Source organism: Podarcis erhardii (genome assembly GCF_964252035.2).
Source record: "Podarcis erhardii genome assembly, chromosome: 1".
Taxonomy (NCBI): Eukaryota; Metazoa; Chordata; class Lepidosauria; order Squamata; family Lacertidae; genus Podarcis; species Podarcis erhardii.
This window is the reverse complement of record NC_138497.1, coordinates 135,151,606-135,174,369: the sequence shown is the minus strand read 5'-3', so window position 1 is coordinate 135,174,369 and position 22,764 is coordinate 135,151,606. Positions and strand designations below refer to the sequence as shown.

Below are 22,764 nucleotides of genomic sequence, written 5' to 3'. Positions count from 1 at the left end.
ACTACTTCATAGAATCAAAGAATTGCAGAGTTGGAAGGGACCCAAGGGAACCTCAACTGAAGCATCCATGACAGATGGCCATCCAACCTCTGCTGAGAAACCTCCAAGGAAGGAGTCTACCAACTTCTGAGGGAGACCGTCCCACTGTTGAACAGCTCTTACCATCAGAAAGTTCTTCCTGATGTTGAGTCGGAATCTCCTTTAGAAGCTTCAGCAGATGAAGAATGCAGCAGCCTAGGTGATGACGGTGGCTAAATGCTCAGTCTACATTACACCTATTCTGCATCTGTTGCACTGGCTTCTAGGCCAACTCAAAGTGCTACCAATAACTTTAAAGCCTTTAATTGTTTGGGCCCCTTCCCTCATAGAAGCTGGTCATAGGACTGTGCAATGGAGGCCCTGCTTGTGTGCCCTTCAGAAAGAGAGGGCACAGTTTTCGGAAGGGCCCCATAGGTAGGGATCATCCTCTCTGGAGTTATATGATCAAAAACCTCCCCTTCAGTGGCACTGAGACTGGCTGAGGATGGTTTTTAATGAGGGGGCTCAATAGGCAGGAGTTTTTAGTCTTATATATGGCTGGCTGTGACATACTGAAGTATCTTTATGACTATTATTATGACTGATTTATGTTGCTTATGTTTTATGCTTTTATTTTTCAATAAAATAAATTAAATTACAACATAAATTATACATATAAAACCAAAAAGGGAAAAAAGAAGAAAAAAAAGAAAAACTATAACCATAACATTCACAATACATAACAAAACAGACATAGACTTTGACTTCCTTCCACTGTTTTGGGACTTCAAATTTTCAATTTTCTTAATTGTTGTGTTATATTTATATTGCTTCTAGCTTTATACCTATTACAACCATTTCTTTGACCCTGCAGAACTTCACTCATTACATACCGATATTTTTACTCCAGAACAATGTTTTTTCATGTATTCTTTAACACAATCCCATTCTTTTATTAATTTTTGTTCTGACTGTCCCCTTAAGACTGCCGTTAATCTTGCCAAATCTATATATTCACAAAGTTTAATTTGCCATTCTTTTACTGATGGGATTTCTCTCCCCCCCCCCTTTCCAATTTTTTGCTATAAGCATCCTGGCAGCTGTTGTCGCATACAGAAATATTTTCTTTTTGTTGCTAGGAATATCGTTTGTGATTAAACCCAGAAGAAATGCTTCTGGTTTCCTAATAAAAGATATTTTTAACATCTTATGTTTTATATTGATTTAAATGTTGTAATCTATACATTTATTCATAAATAAATACTCATTTTGGGAGTTCAAGATTTTCAACACAAGATTCCCTTAACCCCTGCTCTGAGCACTATACCCACCTACCCACCCTTCCTATTGCCAGCTAAATTTGGCTTCGTATGTTACTGCTGATATGCATGAGAACAGCTCAAAGAAAGAGAGCATATGCAGAGAAATTTTTACCTTCAGATTGGAAGATGGCATTGCTGACTTGTTTTCTGCCACAAAATTAGTTTTTGTTTCTTCATGCTCTGTTGTTCGCAAGCCATTGTGCAAAATCGGTATCTTCTCCTGATAAGCAGTCCCTTCCGATTCTTGCATGGAGTTAATAACACATGTAGGTTTGATCTAAGCATGACATTTAAAGACTGGTTCAAAACTTCAAAATTCAATACAATATAGGCAATGAAATTCAGCAACATTTAAATATGATGGCCTGATACGGGTTGTGTGCTTTCCCTTGTGACTAGGGAAGAGGGATGGGGTAGACCACTTCAGTGAGCAAGAAGGATGTCTCTGGAAAACTGTGTGTTACCCATGTATCTTAGGCTGTCTGTTGCCGACCTGGGGAAAGTCTCCCCCCCCCCCCACCAATGAAACCAAATTATATATTCCAAATTATACAAATTATCCAATAATCAAACAAATTCCAATGTTATGCCTAATTATAAATTATTATTATTTTTTAGCTGACTTTCCATGCTTCGAGATTGGAGGGAATCTTAATCCTCTCATAGTTCTGCTGCATTTCAAAATATTACAATAATTCCCTTAATACATTCTGATGTTAATCTTTCATTATTTTCAACAGCCTCTGCGTTCATTCTGCAAGTGAGTTTAAGTCCAAATAAAATGTTTCTGTGTGGATTTTATGTCTTACTCTTCTTCTTTATAGTCCAAATCTGTAATCCAAGATTCCCCTCTGTAAACTCACATCCTCTTGTCACAAACTAGTGTTTCTGCTGAATCAGTCCAGAAGCCTTCCACTGCAGGGAGCTGCCATATCGACACACAGTCCAGATAAAATCAAATCATGGCTTCTGCCCAGTATTTTTCCTTAACCAGCTGCTATTCAAACATTAGCTTTTCCCGAGGAGGGGAGTTACCAAGTAAACTGGAAGTACAATTATCTAAGAGTAAAATGTTAGAGGTCTCTCCCCCCTGCCCCGCCAAAATAATTTGATTCAGCTAGCTGGTCAGTCTACTTTCGGTTTCACTCCTGGCTCCTTGTTAAATTAATACTTCGTCAGAAACTTCCCAAGCAGATATCCAAAGTTCTTTGGCATTTCCCCAGTTGTTAATGAGATGTCTCTTTTGATCTTCTTCCAGGAAACCAGGAGTTGAAAGCCTTGATTTTCCTCCCCCCCCCCCCGTTATTTCCACACAGTTAGTAATTATCAGAGTTATTAAAACCTTATTATATCAACAAATGCAAAATTTTTAGTCTCACTTGCTTTCATAAGTCCAGCAGTCGTCCCTTCCAGAGGGGTTTCGCCAAATGTAATCACATAGGCAAATATCGAAGGAAAGTAAATAAAGGCTCACCCCCCTTTTCAGTTCCGTCAAACCAGCATCTCAGCTGATAAGTCCCCTTTTCCAATCGAGTCTTCTAAATCTTCAGAGGCTGAATTAATTAGCAGAAAAAATCCCCCCTCTTCACTCAAAGTATGTCCATTATTTAAATCCAATTTTTCATCTTAAGAAATGTCACTCGCGGAGACAGCTTCGGAGAGTGCCAGAATCACACGGGGGCTTTCCATCCAATGCCCCCCAGCCCCTTATTCCCTGCAGATTTGCGGCCAGGTGTTGGGCGACTGCGGATGAGACTGTTTCCTCCACCCCTGGAGGAATTTGGGAGGCCGATTACTCCCATCTCAGCCTCTAATTGCCTGTGCGAAACGGAGATGATGGAATGTCAGCCATCATCTGTGGCGACGAGCCGGAAGTCTTGCAGCCTTGCGGGGGGCGGGGGGCAGGTAAATTCTTTTTACAAAATGAAGTTCAGGGACCTCGACCCCCATATCCTGGTCTGATGTACTGCTCCATTGTGCATTTTCCTTCTTCAGCTCCCCACTTGGATCAGATTAAAAAATGGAAGGCTCTCCTTGAATGAAGTCTGAGGAGCAGATAAGGCCCCACATGCCAGGGACTCTAGGCAGAGTTTGATTTGAGGAGAGGTCTGGAAATCTGGCCTTTGATTGTTTTCATGTTTTCTGTGTACCTTTTTGGCTTTGGTATGTGGGTCATGATTCTGACGGCAAAGAGACGGAGGAGAAGGAGAGTGTCTCTTACAGGGTCTCGACTTTTGTTTTTTCTTGAGGATTGAGCACTGTTTACTGGATTTGATGCCTGGGGTTACTTGAATTGATAACTGGATCCAGAGCCACCAAGGTGGATGAAAGCCACCTGAAATTTTCAACTGGTGCATAAAAGTGCAGTCTTTCTAGGGGAGCATTAAGAGCATCATGTGGTCTGCTGAGGGCTCTGGCAGCCACTAATTTAGTAATTCCCTCCACTTCTGAAAGACCTTCCTGTATGATGGTAAGAAAGGAGGAATACGGTTTCTTTTGAGGCATTCCCTCTCCCCTATGGCTCTAAAACACAAACCACTTTTGTTTGAAGACGACCTGTTGGCTCACTCAATGTTGTTTCCACCTGGGGATGTGCCCATTGTAACAGAGTTGATTCTGTGGTTGTTTTCTTTGGCTGTGGCCTTTGCTGCCCTACATGAAATCCATTGGCTCTTCTTGTGAGGAGTCGCTAGTTTCTTTGCTTTAATTATGGGGCCCAGAGATTTCTTTTTGGGAAAGTGGATGAGTAAAGAGAGAGATTTGGGGGAAGCAAAAAGAGGAATACAGCTAAACTGAAGTAAAAAGGTATAAAGAGAAGAGAAAGTTAAAGATAGCTCAAAAAGCAAGCACAAAGAAAAGGAACAAGGACATCTGCTTGAGCTGGCTGGAAGACAAAACTAGAGAGATGCTGACAGGAAAATGAGGAGGAGCAGTCAAAAGAATCATAGAGCTTTCCTTCTTGAGTTGCTAGAGCAGCTAGGACCAAGCATGGCTGCTACTAGCTCTTGTCTGCCAGGAAAATAGCTCCCAGATATTTAGGATGAACTCTTCCTTCAACCCCCTCAAAAGGTGAAATGGGTTACCCGCCTTTTTTTTCTTTTTAAAAAAAATTGCTTATAAGCATTAACTGAAGTATGAACAATGGCTTATCAAAATAAAATAAAATGAACCCTCTTACTGGAGATTTGGAGGAGGCCAGTAACTCTGCTTTAAGTTCCTCAACTATATGCAACAAGGCTGCAACTGCTTCATCATTTGAAGGAGGCCAGTTAACTGTTCTGTTAAATAAAGGGTAGAAAAAAAGAAATAATCCAAGTAATTGTAGACTCCGTTGCTGTCCCATGGAACAGATCTGTCTCCGTACATATGAAACCTGAACCATTTGACATTAAGACAGCATAGAAAACAGAAGTAATTCACCAACTGTATAAGGAATAACATTTCACCAGTAAAAAAGTACAGTGGTGCCTCGCAAGACGAAATTAATTCGTTCCGCGAGTTGCTTCGTCTTGCGATTTTTTCGTCTTGCGGAGCGCAGATTTCCTGGGTATTAACGGCTTTAAGAAAAAGGAAGCAAACCCGCAAGACGTTTTTGTCTTGCGAAGCAAGCCCATAGGGAAATTCGTCTTGCGAAGCAACTCAAAAAACGAAAAACCCTTTCATCTTGCGCATTTTTCGTCTAGCGCGGCATTCATCTTGCGAGGTACCACTGTACTAATGTGTTTTTATGAAAGTAATGAAGGCATCAGTTTTTTCAGGCACACCTTACCTTCCACGTTCATGTAGACTGAGCATATATGGTAAGCTGGGGCCTGAAAGGGTCATGAACTGCCACATTCAGGCCTGATTCAGACCATTGTTTAGTGCTACATCAGCACCAGCAGGTGCAAACTTTGAGCTGCTTTGCATCGTGTGCAGGTACGAGCACGTGTACATGTATGTATGTGTGTGTGAGTGTATTCATATTCCTTACTGAAGGTAAAGCAGAAAAGTGTATTTTTTTTAATGTAATAATAGTTCAGGTCAGGCTTCCTCAACCTCAGCCCTCCAGATGTTTTTGGCCTACAACACCCATGATACCTAGCTAGCAGGACCAGTGGTCAGGGATGATGGGAATTGTAGTCTCAAAACATCTGGGGGGGGGGCGAGATTGAGGAAGCCTGTTTTAGATGCATTACATATGAATTGGGCCTTAGGGTCAAGAATCTTGTTGACATGTAATAGTTTTAGGATTTTATCCAAGGAAACTAATGTTTCTAGTTGGTGCAGAGAAAATGTCCAATTACTAGGACTGGATAAGACATTAGTAACAAATTACGGAAACCAGGACTCATAGCTGTGGTGGTCCCTCAGTTTTGATAGGTATTTCAAACACGAAAAATAAAAAATTGGTTTCAATTAAGATCCTTGTAAAATACTCACCGCTCTGTAGTTTTGTATATGAACTCAGAAAGATAACCTGCAGCAATGAGCAGCTGTTCTCTGATGTTTTCTAATTTCTGCTGCTCCACATGGAGCATTACTGTATCTGCTGTAAAGTGGGTGTATTGATTTTTTGAAGGACATGGAGGAAGTTCATCTTGATTTTTATGACAATTAAGGTATCTTTCCTGTTTCTCCAAGTGTTCTAGAATCTGTTGCAAATCCTTTGTTCTTCTAGTGTTCTGCCAACGTTGCAATTCCAACTCATGCTATGGGAACAGAAGCATAGCTATTTGCAATATATAAAAATAAAGTAGCACTTTGCAATGCACACAGGAAATAATTCACAAGCTGTAGGAAGAAGTTAGTATCTAAGCTCTTCCATGCCATGAGATCCATTGCTAACAAGATGAAGTGGGCGGGGGGGGGGGAGAGGAATGTTATTTGCAGAAGTGGTTGGTGGGAAGGGTGGTACTGGGTTAGCTTTGCCAGGGCACCCACACCACTCTTCTTGTCCCCCCGATATGTGGTAGTGTCAGGAGGCAAGGTCCACAGTGCTATCCTTCCCTGTGGGCCGCTACTGGTTCTCTGAAACACACTTTTCTATGTCTCTTTACTATTAAATAATTCCTTAACTCACCTGAACCCTCATGTCAGGTTCTCTCATTTATCCATTCAAAGTATAAAAGGCTAAAATAATCTGAAAAGGGGGAAGGCATCCTGGTAGAACCAGTGTGGCCCTGAGTTGCCCCTCATTTATCCTGGGATGAGTAGACTTATTATTGATATGCAAAGCTGAGTAAGGTGCCACTTTCTCCAAAAACACCCAGTGTGAATAATCCAAATTAGGAAAGCATACTGGTAAAAATAAAAAATAAAAAATAATCTTTGTGGTGATGTTTTTATTGTATTCATAGGGCAGATTATTGAGGTAACAAATCCATGGCTATAAATAAGTAAAAAGGCCTCTGAATTTTTGCAAGCCAGGGCTGAAAAAAGTAAAAAGAAACCACATGTTCTTACCAGACTTTCTCCAGCTTCCTGTAGTTCCTTCAGTTTGCCAAATTCTGTTTGTTGTTCCTGCTTTATTTCTCTTCTTCTTTGTTCTATCCCTCTTTCCTGCTCCCTCAGCAATCTGAAAATGGACTGCAACTGATCCCATTTCTTTCTCATTTGTATATCTTTCTCTGTCTGTATCTTCAAGGCATGGATAATGTCCTCTTTTTGACTTTGCAGAGCAGCAGCCTGTGCAGCCTGTAAAGTGGTGTGGAGCTCTTGTTCTTTCGGAGGCTGTTCAGAGGGCATCTGCATTTCACCCATTTGCTTCTTTGAATCAAGTACTTGCTGCCGCGTCTTCTCAATTATGGCTAAAAGATTCCTGGCATGGGACCTCTCTTCGTACAACTGAGCTTTCAGTTCCTGCAATGAATAGTTATGCTTACAAGACCCACATTCATTTATTCTCATGCTCAGCTGTTCTGTCAAAACACGTTCATGTTTCAAAGCACTTAAAAGTTCTAAACTGCGATTCTTCTCAACATCTTCACTTTTCTGCAGTTCCAAGAGTTTATTTTTATATTGGGACAATAAAGCTTCACAGCGAGAATGTTCAATCTCAAGTTCTTTACGGAGATTACTGTTTGCTGACTGTTCATGCTCTAAAGCCACAGATAGTTGGTTGTTTTGAATGCACTGTAGTTCCAAGGCAGCTTGCAACTCCTGTACAGAAGAAGGGAAAAATCACTACAATTACACAAGACTTTCAATGTCTGAGAGGAATTCCAGTTTGTAAATTAAAATTAAAAAGCAGATTCTGATCCAGAAGCCCATAACTTGCTAATTCTAACTAAATTATTGGTAATTTGACCAGCAACAATTCACATATTTGTCTAGGATGGAGCTTGATGCCTCAAACACAGCAGGTCACCCATAACCTTTTAAATAATGTGTATATATCAACTCCAGGGCCAGGCCGTGAATCATAGACAATTCTTCTTGGCATTCACAAAATAGCATGGTACCTCACATTTTCAGGAATGAGCCATGCACTGCAAATATGCATGTTCTGTTGTGCCCTGGCCATCATTTGTTGTCCATCAGTTGGAATACTTTTAATTTAGAGAAAAATATGTTTTGGATTATTAAAAGTTAAATTGGTATTTTGGGAGAGGAAAATTGCATGCAATTGGAAGCAAGTTTTCTTCACATTTGAAACATTTTTGTGTGTTTGTTCAGTTTTTGGCAATAGGTGTGTAGGTATAATCAATACCCTAATTCAAAAACTTATGTTGTGCGGTATGGCTTACTTTCTAAGTAAGAGGCATGTGGTCAATCTTGTTTGAAAATCATACATGGACCCTATTACACAGAAGCTCTTTCTCTATCCATACAAGTGCAGAGAAAAAAAAATGTGTGTGTGTGTAGAGACAGTGGCACTCTCTGCACATGTACTGTGGCACACAAAAAAAAGGTTTTGTACAAGTCCTATTATGATAAAACAGCAAAATTAAAAATTGCAGCCCCCCATTGCAGCTCTACAAAGTTAAAATGTTACTAGCCATGACTGCCACCCACTTATCAACCAATGTTACTGGTGAGGCAGTGGAAGGACAAGGTTTAATTCTGCCCCCTTGTGTACTTTTCCTTCAAGCAGGTGGGGTGAAGGACTCTCGCTGCTGCCTTACTTAAAGGAGAAGCAGAGCTGCATCAAAGGGCAAGTTCTTTGCAAAAACAGTCTTCTCCTTTAAACATCTGAGTGATCAGGCGGGGGGAAGGAACTCCTTTACTCAGCCCGAAGTTTAAGCAGAAGCAGGGAGAAAGCTGCTTCAAAGACCACTTTTCCGAAGGGCTATAAGACAGTCCTCTGGAGGCTATCTTAAACCCTTTGCAAAGATCCCTGCCCTCCCTTTTTCAACCTCCAACACTGGAGTTTAAAGGCGGAGGGCTGAGATATGCAAATCAGTATGACCTTCTATGAATGACAGGTGTCTGGGATTACCCACCTGTCATATTTGACTTGTGAGGTCAATCCTGGAAGCAAAAGGTTCCCACCCCTGATATAGAATACATTCCTTTATTAAAAGGCCTTCCCTGCTGCATTTTTTAAAACAAACAAAAATTAAATAAAGTCTTACTTATGGTTTCCTGAAAGCAGGATTTAGAGGCATGGTAAAACAGAATACATAAGCTTGAGTAGCAAAAAAGGCTATGATTTCCCCACAAGACTTTACCTCTATTGCTTTTGACTTCTCTTCCTCTTTTAACTTGTGCTGATGTTGTTGTTCATCTAACATGTGCTGTAGTTCTTTTTCTTTAACTTGTTCATTTTGGAAGTCTTGAAGAACAGCTGTCATATCTTTCTCCTTATTTTCCAGTGCAGAACTGCAACATACAAAAGTTCTATGTATTATTATTTTTTTAAAAAAGCTAACCTGCATCTTTCTGGTTTTTTAGCAGACATGCAGCTGTATCCAATTTAGTTCTAATCAGAATAATCCACTAAAATTAATAGACCTAAGGTTAACCACACCCATTTATTTCAATGGATCTCCTCCAGGTAAAATGAACTCCTGGACACAACCCAATGCCTTTAGTAACTGAGCAAGAAGAAAAAAAATCAAGTATCATGGGAGGGTGTTTCTAGGACTAAGGTGAAGCTGTGACGCTCACTTGTTATTTTTCCTATTAGATGCTGCATGTTGTTCAAGTAATCTTATTATATTTATAGTATTCAAATGTGGTGTTCTGTATGTTATTATATTTTTGTTTTGCTACATCATTATGAAATTGTTTGCAATGCATCTGTTTCTTTGTTGTGAGCCTCTTTGGGCAGGCTTTTTTGTGGGAATATGAATAAATGAATGAATAAAACACTTCGCATAGCACTTTTTATTATGTCAGGAACAACACTTCTTAACTTTTAACGTTTCAGCACAGGTTGGTATAAACAGTGAATTCTCAAGCTGAAACACTTCCTATACTAGAGTTCTAGAAACAAAAATCAGGAAAGGACACTGCAGTTGAAACCCCAGGGAGATGTGGAAAGGGGAACTGGAATAAGAAATTTGTGACAACAATTATGTTGCTCTTTGATTGTATAGTACAGTGTTTCCCAACCGGTGTTCCGCGGCACACTAGTGTGCCGCGAGACGTTGCCTGGTGTGCCGTGGGAGGGCACACTCATTGAAATTAGAATTAGACTTTTGCCCCCCGCCCGCCTTCAGAAGAGGTCCAGGACCTCTTTGCTCCCCCCTGCCTGCCTTCCCGGGAGAGCGGAGAAACGCAGCGTGTTTCTCCGCTGTCCCGGACAGCTTTTGAAGGCAGGCAGAGGGGAGCAAAGACTTTCGCCCCCCGCCCGCCTTCAGAAGAGGTCCAGGGCCTCTTCTGAAGGCGGGCGGGGGGCAAAGGTCTTTGCTCCCCCGTGCCTACCTTCCCGGGAGAGCGGAAAGTCTTTGCTCCCCCCCTTCAAAAGCCGTCCGGGACAGAGGAGAAACGTGCTGCGTTTCTACGCTCTCCCGGGAAGGCAGGCAGGGGGAGCAAAGACTTTTGCCCCCCGCCAGCCTTCAGAAGAGGTCCTGGACCTCTTCTGAAGGCGGGCGGGGGGCGAAAGTCTTTGCTCCCCCCGCCTGCCTTCAAAAGCCGTCCAGGACAGCGGAGAAACACGCTGCTTTTCTCCGCTCTCCCGGGAAGGCAGGCAGGGGGGAGCAAGGACTTTTGCCCCCCGCCCGCCTTCAGAAGAGGTCCTGGACCTCTTCTGAAGGCGGGCGGGGGGCGAAAGTCTTTGCTCCCCTCTGCCTGCCTTCAAAAGCTGTCCGGGACAGCGGAGAAACACGCTGCGTTTCTCCGCTCTCCCGGGAAGGCAGGCAGGGGGGAGCAAAGACTTTCACCCCCCGCCAGCCTTCAGAAGAGGTCCTGGACCTCTTCTGAAGGCGGGCGGGGGAACAAAAGTCTTTGCTCCCCCCGCCTGCCTTCAAAAGCCGTCCAGGATAGCGGGAAGCGCTTCCCTGCTATCCCGGACTGCTTTTAAAATGCTGGCGGTGGGGAGCAAAGCCTTTCGGCCCCCGCCGGCCTTCCTGGACCTCTTCTGAAGGCCGGAGGGGGGGGGAGGCTTTGCTCCCCACCGCCAGCATTTAAAAGAGGTCCCTGGAGATTTCCCTATAGGCTTTCTTCTTGCGAAACAAGCCCATAGGGAAATTCATCTTGCGAAGTGCCTCAAAAAACGGAAAACCCTTTCGTCTTGCGGGTTTTCAGTCTTGCGAGGCATTCGTCTTTCGGGGCACCACTGTATATATAGTCAATATAGGCACAGAGTTAATTTTTTAAACATTTTCTAATGGTGGTGTGCCTCGAGATTTTTTTCATGAAACAAGTGTGCCTTTGCCCAAAAAAGGTTGGGAAACACTGGTATAGTACAATCAATCATTAAAAATCACAACTAGAGGTAGTGGGTAGGTAAAAGGTAAAGGTAAAGAACCCTTGACAGTTAAGTCCAGTCGCGAACGACTCTGGGGCTGTGGTGCTCATCTTGCTTTACTGGCCAAGGGAGCCGATGTTTGTCCGCAGACAGTTTTTCTGGGTCATGTGGCCAGCATGACTAAGCCGCTTCTGGCAAAACCAGAGCAGCGCACGGAAACACCATTTACCTTCCCACCGGAGCAGTACCTATTATCTACTTGGACTTTGACGTGCTTTTGAACTGCTAAGTTGGCAGGAGCTGGAACCGAGCAATGGGAGCTTACCCCTTTACGGGGATTGGAACCGCCGACCTTCCGATCAGCAAGCCCAAGAGGCTCAGTGGTTTAACCCACAGTATTTAGGCAAATACTGAAATGCAAAAAGTTGTTAGAAGAGGACCGTTTTGTAATACAGGAGGATTGGGGTACAAAGGCACCCCAGAACTTAACTGAATGTCTCCAGTATGATACAAACCGAGAGCAGGAAGAACTTCACAATAGGACATTTACTTGGAAATTGTAGCTGTAGATTGTTCTAAACGCAAACTGAACTGCCCTTGGAAGTCCTTACCTGTACTTAACTATGTCTTCCTGGAGGTCCTGTAGGGATTTTTGGAGCCTCTCATTTGTTTGCTTGCTTTCACAGAGATCTGATTTCAAGTTCGATATTGCGCTGTGTTCCTGTTTCAGTAGTTCATGCATCTCAGAGGCTTTCTCTTGTTCACTTTTTAGAGAAGCCTGCAAGTCACTTGCAATGGATTTCTCCTGCTGAAGTTTGTATTCTAGTAATTCAACTGAGAACAAATACAAAGTTACAACAAAATTAAAAAATTTAAATCCATTCCAATAACTTAAAGTAATCCCCCCCATATAACTTTAAAAAATGACAAATGAAGTGGATTTTTAAAGGCATATACCGTATTTTTTGCCCCATAGGATGCACCGGCCCATAGGACGCACCTAGGTGGTTTTTTTTGGGAGGGGGAATAAAGAAAAAAAAATTATTTCCCCCCCAGGTGCGGGGCTGGGGCGGGGGAAGCCTGAGCTTCCCCCGACCCCAGAACAGGCTGCTATCCGCTAGCCGTGGGAGAGCCGCGTGGTTCTCCCACGGCTAGCGGAGCGCTGCACGAAGCCTGGAGAGCGAGAGGGGTCGGTGCGCACCGACCCCCCTTGCTCTCCAGGCTTCAGTGAAAGCCTGCATTTGCCCCATAGGACGCACACACATTTCCCCTTCTTTTTGGGAGGGGAAAAAGTGCGTCCTATAGGGCGAAAAATACGGCAAATGCAGTATGTATTGTGACATTTCTGGATGAAAGGACTTGTTGGCAACACTTTGCTTCACTTTCTGTTTTCCCATACTTGCTTCACATTAGGCTATAAAAAGGCTGCCATTCATTACTTTCAGATTCCACCTATCCAAGGCACATTTAATTTAGAAGGCCAATTCAATAAACCAGATTCAGTGCACTGCTCAAGAGGTCCAAAAGGTGGCAACGTGAGAACAGGCCTTTTCTGTCGTGACTCCTTGTTTGTGGAATGCTCTCCCCCAGGGAGGTTTTTCTGGCGCCTTCATTATACACCTTTAGGCACCATGCAAAAACATTCCTCTTATCCCAGGCCTTAGGCTGATTAATCTTTTATGGCCTTTAAAATGTTGTAGGTTTTTTTTGCCAGGGGCGGGTATTATTGTTGTGCTATTAAGTATTTATTTTGTGTTTCTATCCTGTATTTTTATCTTGTGAATTACCCTGAGATTTTCACATGTAGGTTGGTATATAAATTTTAACAACAATGAGGAGGAAGAGGAAACTGAGATAAGATATGATAGCCATCTTCAAATATCTCAAGGACCGTCACATGGAGCAAACTTATTTTCTTCTGCTCCAGAGGGTAGGACTTGAACCCATGGCTTCAAGTTACAAGAAAGGAGAGTCCAACTAAACACCAGGAAGAACTTTCTGGCAGTTAGAGCTGTTGAACATGGAACAGACTCCCTCGGAAGGTGGTGAACTCTTCTTCCTTAGAGATCTCTAAGCAGAGGTTAGATGGTTATCTGGCATGGATCCTTTTGTTGTGTTTCCTGCACTGTAGTTGCTTGGACTAAATGACCCTTAGGGTCCCTTCCACCTCTACAATTCTATTATTACATGATAAAAGTGTTTGCAAAATAAAGATTAAAGATAGAACTCCTTGCATCCTGTTTCGCAGTCAAATGAAGGAATGGTAAAAAGTAAGTAACATTTTGTAAACTTCCATAAGGTACTACCCTGCCTTCGAAGTTGATGTTCTTGTTTACTCTGATGATTCTCTGTATTTATAAGTGTTTCTTGGAGTTGTTGCAGCTTCTCCTGGCTTTGAAGATGCATTAGTCGCAACTCTGCTTCAAGGTCCTGTATTTCAGTAAGCAAGCTGTTTCTATCTGAAGAAAGAAGATGCTCCAGAACCAACTTTTGCTGCTGTTCCTGAAATGAAAACAAGTCCATGTTACATATTAAATAACTTATTTCAGTTTCTTTGAGGATGTAAATTCTTACATCCAATCCTTTAAGCTACATAACCAATTTCCAACCTAGGTTGTTATATTAGGCTGGAAATTGGTTATTGTAGCTTAAAAGGATAGCCTAACTACTGGATCCTTTGCTGTCACTTGAGGCTCAGGTGGCCTCGGTGGCGTGGAGTGCCTTCCATCGGTTTCAACTGGTGGCCCGGCTGCATCCCTATATGGACAGGGATAGTCTAACTTCTGTTGTCTATGCTCTGGTAACCTCAAGGTTAGATTATTGCAATGCCTTATACATAGGGCTGCCTCTGAAAACGGTTCGAAAACTTCAGCTAGAGCAGAATTCAGCGGTCAGGTTGCTCCTCAGAGTAAGATGGTTTGAGCATATTACACTGATCCTGGTCTGACTGCACTGGCTGTCAATTAGTTTCCGGGCCCAATTCAAAGTGCTGGTTTTGACCTATAAAGCCTTAAATGGCTCAGGACCACAATATCTCAAGGACCGCCTCTTTCCATATGAAAGACCCTGAAATCATCTTCTGGGGCCCTTTTTCAGGTGCCACTTCCACGAGAAGTCCGCAGGATGACAACACAATAATGGCCCTTCTCTGCAGGGGCTCCTCATCTGTGGAATGCTCTCCCCAGGGAAGTGCACCTGGCGCCTTCATTATACACATTTAGGCACCAGGGAAAAACATTCCTTTTTAACCAGGCCTTTGGTTGATCTGATCGACATCTTATGCCCTTTTAAAATGTGGTTCTTTGAGGGGGGGTTATTGGATTGTTTTTATTTTTATTTTATAAATTTTGGTTTTATGTTGATATTTTCTCTGAACCACCCTGAGACCTCCAGGTATAGGGCGGTACATAAAATCAATCATTAAATAACAACAACAACAACAACAACAACAACAGATGCTTGCTTTTTTCCTCCTTCCTCACCTTCCCTTTTCTTTATGTATCATGCCTTTTCGTCTGCCTCAAGGCAGAGACTAACAGTTTTGAAAGCTATTCTAAGAACCTTTTCAGATAAAGTGCTGGGTGAAATGATTTGATTCAGGAATGGGGAACCCCTGGCTTGTGGGCCTAATTAAGCTTGCCAAGTCTCCCCATTTTGGTGGTCAAATTAGCCAGCTAGGCCCACCTGCCCTACACCTGATAACATATATGATGTTAAGTACAGTGGTGCCTCACAAGACGAAAATAATCTGTTCCGCGAGTCTCTTCGTCTTGCGGTTTTTTCGTCTTGCGAAGCAACCCTATTAGCGGCTTAGCGCTATTAGCGGCAAAGTGGCTATTAGCGGCTTAGAAAAAGGGGGGGGGGAGCGAAAAAAATCGCAAGACTCGCAAGACGTTTTCGTCTTGCGAAGCAAGCCCATAGAGAAATTCGTCTTGCGAAGCACCTCGAAAAACGGAAAACCCTTTCGTCTAGCGGGTTTTTCGTCTTGCGAGGCATTCATCTTGTGGGGCACCACTGTATGGGGCAGGTAAAGTTGCAGCCGGGCCAAAAGGTGATGAACTGATTAGTAGCAGCCACAAAACCCTTTGCATGATGCACTGACGCCCTTACAACCAGCTGATTTTTAGCACAGGGATCTATCTCTGCAAGCCTCCTCAGCTGGGGTCAGCTGCACTAGGGAGTTTCTCTTCAGGAATCCCACGTTCAGCTGGGGGGGGGGGCTAGAACGAGTGTCTTGGATTTAAAGGGATTCCTCGTAACATATGATCATCTGATCACAAAATCATGGGTGGCAGTTAATGGATTGAAGTTGAATCCTGACAAGACAGAAGTACTGTTTCTGGGGGGCAGGGGGCAGGCAGGAGTGGGGGACTCCCTGGTCCTGAACTGTGCCCTTAAAGGACCAGGTGCGCAGCCTGGGGGTCATTTTGGACTCACATCTCTACATGGAGGCGCAGGTTAGTTCTGTGTCCACGACACCTGTCTGCCAGCTCCATCTGGTATGCCAGCTGCAACCCTACCTGCCTGCACACTATCTTGCCAGGGTGGTATATGCTCTGGTTATCTTCCAATTGGTCTACTGCAATGTGCTCTACATGGGGCGACCTTTGAAGGTTACTCGGAAATTACAACTAATCCAGTAGGCAGCAGCTAGACTGGTGACTGAGAGCAGCCGCCAGGACCATATAACACTGGTGCTAAAGGAGCTACACTGGCTCCCACTACATTTCCAAGCACAATTCAAAGTGTTGGTTATAGCCCTGAAGGAGCGCCTCCACCTCCATCGTCCAGCCTAGACACTCGGGTCCAGCTCTGGGGTAGTTCTGAAGGTTCCCTCACTGCAAGACATGGAGCTACAGGGAACCAGGCAGAGGGCCTTCTCTGTAGAGGTGCCTCTCCTATCAGATGTCAAACAGATAAACTACTATTTGACTTTAGAAGACATGTGAAGATAGCCCTGTTCAGGGAAGTTTTAAATGGTTGGTGTTTTATTGTGTTGGGAGCCACCCAGAGTGGTGGTAATAATAATAATAATAATATCTAACAGGATGCATTTCTTGTCCCGATTTCAGAAGGCGAATATTACATAGTAAACCACTGGAAAATTCTCATACTTGTTGTTCCACTATATGTTCCAGCTTTTCTATTAATGATCCTTCGTCTCCAGAGCCAGGATTGCAAAAATGGGTCTTTAAGTAGCTTTGTAACATGTTTCGCTCCTTTTCCAATACACACTGGACTGCTTGAAGTAGGTCTCCTCTCCAGTCAAAAAAAGCAGGTGTATTTTCCTACAAGACAGGATGGATAATCAACAATAAATCACAATTCCCATTTTCTACAAGACTGAAAACTTTTTTAAAAAGTTTTGATATTTTTCATAATACATTACAATAAAAAACAAACTGATCTAACAAAAATAAATACATGAGAAAGAGAAAAAAGCAAGTAACTATTAATATTAAATAGTCATAATAAAAACCTGTTAGTCCCACAATTAACTCTAAACTGAATCAATACTTCTATCACATACATTAAGTTGAAAGAGGTTTTTCTATGTATATGAAGAACCAATCTGATGATTTCTCAAATATGTTTATACATATTTTACCTATCAGACATTAGCATTTCACTTTCACCTAATGAAAACAAAGGACACTTTTCTTCCCTGTAACTGTCAGACATTTCATTTTGCGTCTTCTTGCATGTGTTAGGGTGAGGCTGGTCTAAGATAGAGCAAAGCAGAATGATGTAAAACAGGAAAGAAGAAAAAATTGTCCAGTGTTCAGCGTTCTGGAATTATTATACTTTAATTCTGTATTCAAATATTTTAAAGACATTCCCTCTATAGGTAAAAAAGTATGCAAAATGTATACTGTGTGACAAATAACTCTTTTTCAGAGTGTAAATAATATTTTATTTGGCTAAAATTATAAGGTTTAGTTGTCAAATTTGCACTATTGTTTAAGAAATATATAAAGTATCAATGGGAAGTTTGATTTAAATAATATAAAATTGGCCCTTTCAAATAATCAATTTAAGTTAAACACCTGATATAAATCAAATCTACCTACCACAAAGGAACACCAATCTATACTTTTGGTGCTGCTGCTCTTTTCATGGTTTCTCTGCAGAAATGAAAGACCTTCCACTAATCCACAGGTACCTTATCAAACCATAGTACTCTTGCATCCCCTGCCCCATTAGGTAAATGGGCAGAACAGCTAACATGCCGGCATCCCTTGACATACCATATATATTCCTAGCAAGCCATAAATGGAAGTGCCCATATCTGCCCCAATGTGAAAATGCTAATTTTATGATCCAATTCACCTTAGGAGGAATTGCACTATCACTGTTTGCCTTAGAAGGACTAGTTGTCCCCATCTGTCTCTACAAAATTTTCCTTTGCCAGACTCCTTCTGAATTGACTGGGATGCAAGCGCTCAGCTTTTTAGAAATCACCAAGTCAAACAGAATTCATTCTGGAAGCCCATTCGACTTCCAAAACGTTCGGAAACCAAAGTGCAGCTTCTGATTGGCTGCAGGAAGCTCCTGCAGCCAATCGGAAGCCCCATCAGACGTTCAGCTTCCAAAAAGAGTTCGCAAACAGGAACACTCACTTCCAGGTTTGCGGCGTTCGGGAGCCAAAATGTTTGAGAACTAAGCTGTTTGAAAACCAAGGTATGACTGTAGCTGCAGCTGTTGTTAATGGTCTCTAACTCAAGTAAAATTATAAAGATATCTGTATACCTTGTCTTCTTTATCTGGTACTTTGTTGAGATAATCCTTCAGTGACTGAACTGTATCAAGCAAGGCTAGACTCTCTTTTTGCCACCCCTCCTTTGATGGAGATTTCTGTACATTTTTTTTATCATTATGAGGCAGAGATTTTTCTGACAAAACCAGTATTTTGTAGCTCTCTTCAGATACCATCTTCAACACATTCTGAGAAGGAAGCAAAATACGTCAAGTTGATGATAACAGGTAGCCCACAGTCCTCAAGGCATTTACCACTTGAAACTGTTCTGCAGTTTGAAAATAATATAGACACTGCAGCAAAGTTCTTCAAAGGAAACAAAATCAGTACTGCAACTGGCAAATATTACATAAGAAACATAGAGTCCAATACATGATCAACTGGATTTAGTAGACGAATTATCCAAGATGGATCTTTGCACAATCCTACCACATATGTAAGTAGGTACTGAGTAGAGAACAGTCCCACCAACATTTCGGCAAGGCACCTTCGTGAATCACTGTTGGTTTTCTAGGACAATATATAGCTTTTGGTTAGACACTAACATAGAGAATGTAGGAAATAAATCCTTGAAAATCTGTAACAGAAAAGCAAATGTGACTTGATAGAGACTTGATGGGATGACCTTCATGACTGGAATGTAGCAAATGAAGGACATAGCTTACCGTATTTTTCCCTCTATAACACGCAGATTTTTTCTCCTAAAAAGGAAGGGGAAATGTCTGTGCGTGTTATAGAGCGAATGTGTGGTCCCTGGAGCCAAAAAATCAGGCAAAAATCTAATCGCGGCGCTGCAGGGAGAAGCGAAACCTGAAAAGAGGAAGTGGCTGCTTTCCTGCATTCTGCCTCAGGGTCTTACTGCCCACCCTCCTCTGTTTCGTTGCTGTGTTTGTTGAAACGGAACAAAGAGCAGGGAAAGCCCCTCCCCTCCAGGCAAGCAGAGGGGAATTCCTCTCTGTGCTGCTGGGGGAGAGGGAGAGAGAGGGGGGAAGGGAGAGAGGGGGGGAGGGGGAGGGAGAGAGAGGGGGGAGGGAGAGAGAGGGGGGGAGGGAGGGAGGGAGGGAGAGAGAGAGAGAGAGAGAGAGAGAGAGAGAGAGAGAGAGATATGGCTGGCTTGGGTGGGGGGAAACTTTTGCCTTTCTTTCCTCCCTCCCGTTAAATCCCTCTCCTGCATTCTTAGCCAGCTGCTTCTCTGCACACCCCTCTCACGTCCCTTCTTTGTTTTTCCTTCGCTCCCCACTTAAAATGTGGTTACAAAGCATAGATCCACATGGATCCTCAGGATCTTTGCATTGGGTCACCCCAAATTCACCATCAGATCACATAGCATGTCCATGGCTACAGCCTGCCCCCCCAAAATCACGCACCCACTGTTGCCTGGGGCTGCAATGGTGCAAAAATGTGGTTACAAAGCATGGATCCACAGGGATTCTCAGGATCTTTGCATTGGTTCACCCCAAATTCACCATCAGATCACATAGTATGTCCATGGCTACAGCCTGCACCAAAAAAATCACGCACCAACTGTTGCCTGGGGCTGCAATGGTGCAAAAATGTGGTTACAAAGCATGGATCCACAGGGATTCTCAGGATCTTTGCATTGGGTCACCCCAAATTCACCATCAGATCACATAGCATGTCCATGGCTACAGCCTGCACCAAAAAAATCACGCACCCACTGTTGCCTGGGGCTGCAATGGTGCAAAAATGTGGTTACAAAGCATGGGTCCACAGGGATTCTCAGGATCTTTGCATTGGGTCACCCCAAATTCACCATCAGATCACATAGCATGTCCATGGCTACAGCCTGCACCAAAAAAATCACGCACCCACTGTTGCCTGGGGCTGCAATGGTGCAAAAACGTGGTTACAAAGCATGGATCCACAGGGATTCTCAGGATCTTTGCATTGGGTCACCCCAAATTCACCATCAGATCACATAGCATGTCCATGGCTACAGCCTGCACCAAAAAAATCACGCACCCACTGTTGCCTGGGGCTGCAATGGTGCAAAAACGTGGTTACAAAGCATGGATCCACAGGGATTCTCAGGATTTTTGCATTGGGTCACCCCAAATTCACCATCAGATCACATGTCTGTGGCCACAGCATGAAGCCCAAAAATGATACATCCACTGTTTCATTCAGAATGTTTTTTCCCTTGTTTTCCTCCTCTAAAAACGATGTGCGTGTTATGGTCAGGTGCGTGTTATAGAGCGAAAAATACGGTAATCCAAAAGTATAAATGCAAGAGAAAGTGAGGCAGAGTAGCATTATAGGCCTAAAAACCAAAGAGCTGCACAGAAATCCAATACAGCTACTACTGTACAGAGCATCTGGGCAAAACTAAACAGGAGTATAACATGACTGTCTAGCACAGACCACCAAAATAAGGAGAGGATGTGGATGATGAATTCCTAAAACAAATAACAGATTTTTCATGCAAGGAAGTGTTATTAGTAACGGGAGATTTCAACTACTTCAATATCTCTTTGGAAGACAAATTTTGCTAAAGCATGGAATCTCTCAAAATTCCTGTTTTACTGGTACCCTGTTTTCAAATTTAGCACTCCAACTTGTGAAGAGATGAAGAGAATCAAATGGACGTGCCCCAGAGAGAGTGGGGCTTGGCACTGTGCCTCTTTTCTCGCTAACTGGAAGAGTAAAACATGCTTGATTCAAAATAGCTGATTCAAAATGGTGGCCAGCATTCAAATATCAACAAAATTCCCCACCCCAGCAACCCTTGTGCCAAGTTTTGCAATGATATCTCGAGAAGCATCCAAACACAGAGAACAAAATGAACAAAATATTTTCCTCTCTCTATATAGTGTGTGTGTGTGTGTGTACACACACACACAGAGAGAGAGAGAGAGAGAGAGAGAGAGAGAGAGAGAGAGAAATGAGAGAAAGAAGCTGAAATTCTGAAAAAGAATTTTGGAAAGGAAAATTTTCAGCAGAAAGCTAGCATGTTACATAGAGGAGAGAAGGACTTCTGAATGAGCTGTCAGGAAAAACAGAACCGATAAGATGCTGAGAAAGAAGGAAGGAGGAGCATTCAAATGAATCATAGAGCTTCCCTTCAGGGGTTGCCCAGCAGTGACTGTAGGGCTAGTCTGCCAGGAAAAAGGAGACCTTTTCTGTCATTTATTCAAATCAACCAAGGAATATGTCATACAGTATTTTAAATATTGTTATTTCAATTTAAAATTGTGGTACACACATAGTACAATCTCATCCAGACTTCCTTTTGTGCTGGGCTTTCCAGGCAAAGGTCTGTGCTTTAAACCTCTATGTCTTAGCAGTTTTTTTTGTCTCTGCGCTTTCCCCAGGAAAACCCACATTTTGCTGCTAAAGTGGAACAAATGGCAGTCTGTGGAAAACCCAACTGCTGTTTGCTCTGATTCAGCGAAAAAACGCAGAGTTTCCCAAGAAAAGTGCTGGGACAAAAAAACCCCATTGCTCAGACATTGAGCTTTAAAGCCTGAAACACGGCACAAAAGGAAGTCCGGATGAGCTTCAAGTTGCCCAACAATTTGCTTACCCACATTACCTTCAACTGTTGTGAAAACACTTCTCTTTCTTTTCTTGCTGGTTCCATGATATCTGGAACAATTCCAAAGCACTGCAGATAAGTCATGATCTTGCTATCTTGGTGTAAAATAGTTTCTGGATCTTCCTGATTAAGCTGAAGAACTAAATCTGAACTAGTATCTGAAAAACAAAACGGCAAGAACGTTCATATGACTAGGGTTTGGTCAGTCAACCAGCTACAAATCCACCTAACTGTAACGTCATCTAGCCTAGCATTGACTTATCACCATTCCCAGAAGAATGGCTAGATACTTTTGGCACATCCTGTCATCTTATTAAGGTAAGATACCAGGCTGAGTACTGCACTTTACCAATCCAGAGATGATGACCTTGTTCAACAGTGCACTGAGGACTTCTGCTAGGTAAAGTAGAAACCATCAAGGCATCAGGATGCTCTTCATGATGAAGAACCTGTGGTGCCATAGAGTCTGGATTGTCCTGGCTGTGTCCAGGAGGCAATGGAGGGGTGGGAGAGAAGGGTACTAGATACAAAGGGTTCAAGACTATGGGTAGATGCTCATTCTCACATATCTGATCAGTGCAACTAGGGCTACCAGGATCTTCATGAATACTATGGGTGAAGAGAACAGGACAAAAGATAAAGTGCAAGTGGTACCTTGGTTTATGAACTTAATCCGTTCCGGAAGTCCATTCTTAAACCAAAGCATTCTTAAATCAAAGTATGCTTTCCCATAGCAGCGGGGGACTCAATTTACAAATGGAACACACTCAACAGGAAGCAGAACATGATCTGCTTCCAAGGCAAAGTACACAAACCAAAACACCTACTTCCAGTTTTGCAGCGTTCTTAATCCAAGTTGTTCATAAACTAAGCTGTTCTTGAACCAAGGTACCACTGTATACAAACTCTACTTAGCTTAAAGAAATAATGGTAAATAATGCTCCTGATGTGTTCTTCAACCTAATAATAAAGGTAAAGGGACCCCTGACTGTTAGGTCCAGTCGCGGACGACTCTGGGGTTGCGGCGCTCATCTCGCTTTATTGGCCAAGGGAGCCGGCGTACAGCTTCTGGGTCATGTGGCCAGCATGACTAAGCCACTTCTAGCAAACCAGAGGAGCGCACGGAAACGCCGTTTACCTTCCCGCTGGAGTGGTACCTATTTATCTACTTGGACTTTGACGTGCCTTCAAACTGCTAGGTTGGCAGGAGGCCAGTTTAGTAGGCAAGTTCAAAGATTTTATATTACAGTGGTGCCCCGCAAGACGAATGCCTCGC

At 42.8% G+C, this 22,764-nt stretch overlaps 1 protein-coding gene across 2 annotated transcripts in view; it reads right to left on the bottom strand.

Annotated features, from left to right (window-relative positions):
- Positions 1-22,764, bottom strand: part of PCNT (pericentrin) — a 93,233-nt gene that overhangs the window by 5,049 nt on the left and 65,420 nt on the right. For both annotated transcript variants that reach the window (XR_014160971.1, XM_081879909.1), the window contains exons 27-36: positions 21,486-21,646; positions 17,926-18,120; positions 16,290-16,463; positions 13,482-13,677; positions 11,787-12,009; positions 8,993-9,143; positions 6,786-7,481; positions 5,763-6,031; positions 4,519-4,618; positions 1,453-1,617 (exon numbers count right to left, since the gene is read on the bottom strand). Coding sequence is in view for 1 of the 2 variants with exons in the window: in XM_081879909.1 (XP_081736035.1) it covers positions 1,453-1,617; positions 4,519-4,618; positions 5,763-6,031; positions 6,786-7,481; positions 8,993-9,143; positions 11,787-12,009; positions 13,482-13,677; positions 16,290-16,463; positions 17,926-18,120; positions 21,486-21,646 (2,330 nt within the window). In the remaining variant the exon portion in view is untranslated. The remainder of the gene's footprint in view (positions 1-1,452; positions 1,618-4,518; positions 4,619-5,762; positions 6,032-6,785; positions 7,482-8,992; positions 9,144-11,786; positions 12,010-13,481; positions 13,678-16,289; positions 16,464-17,925; positions 18,121-21,485; positions 21,647-22,764) is intronic.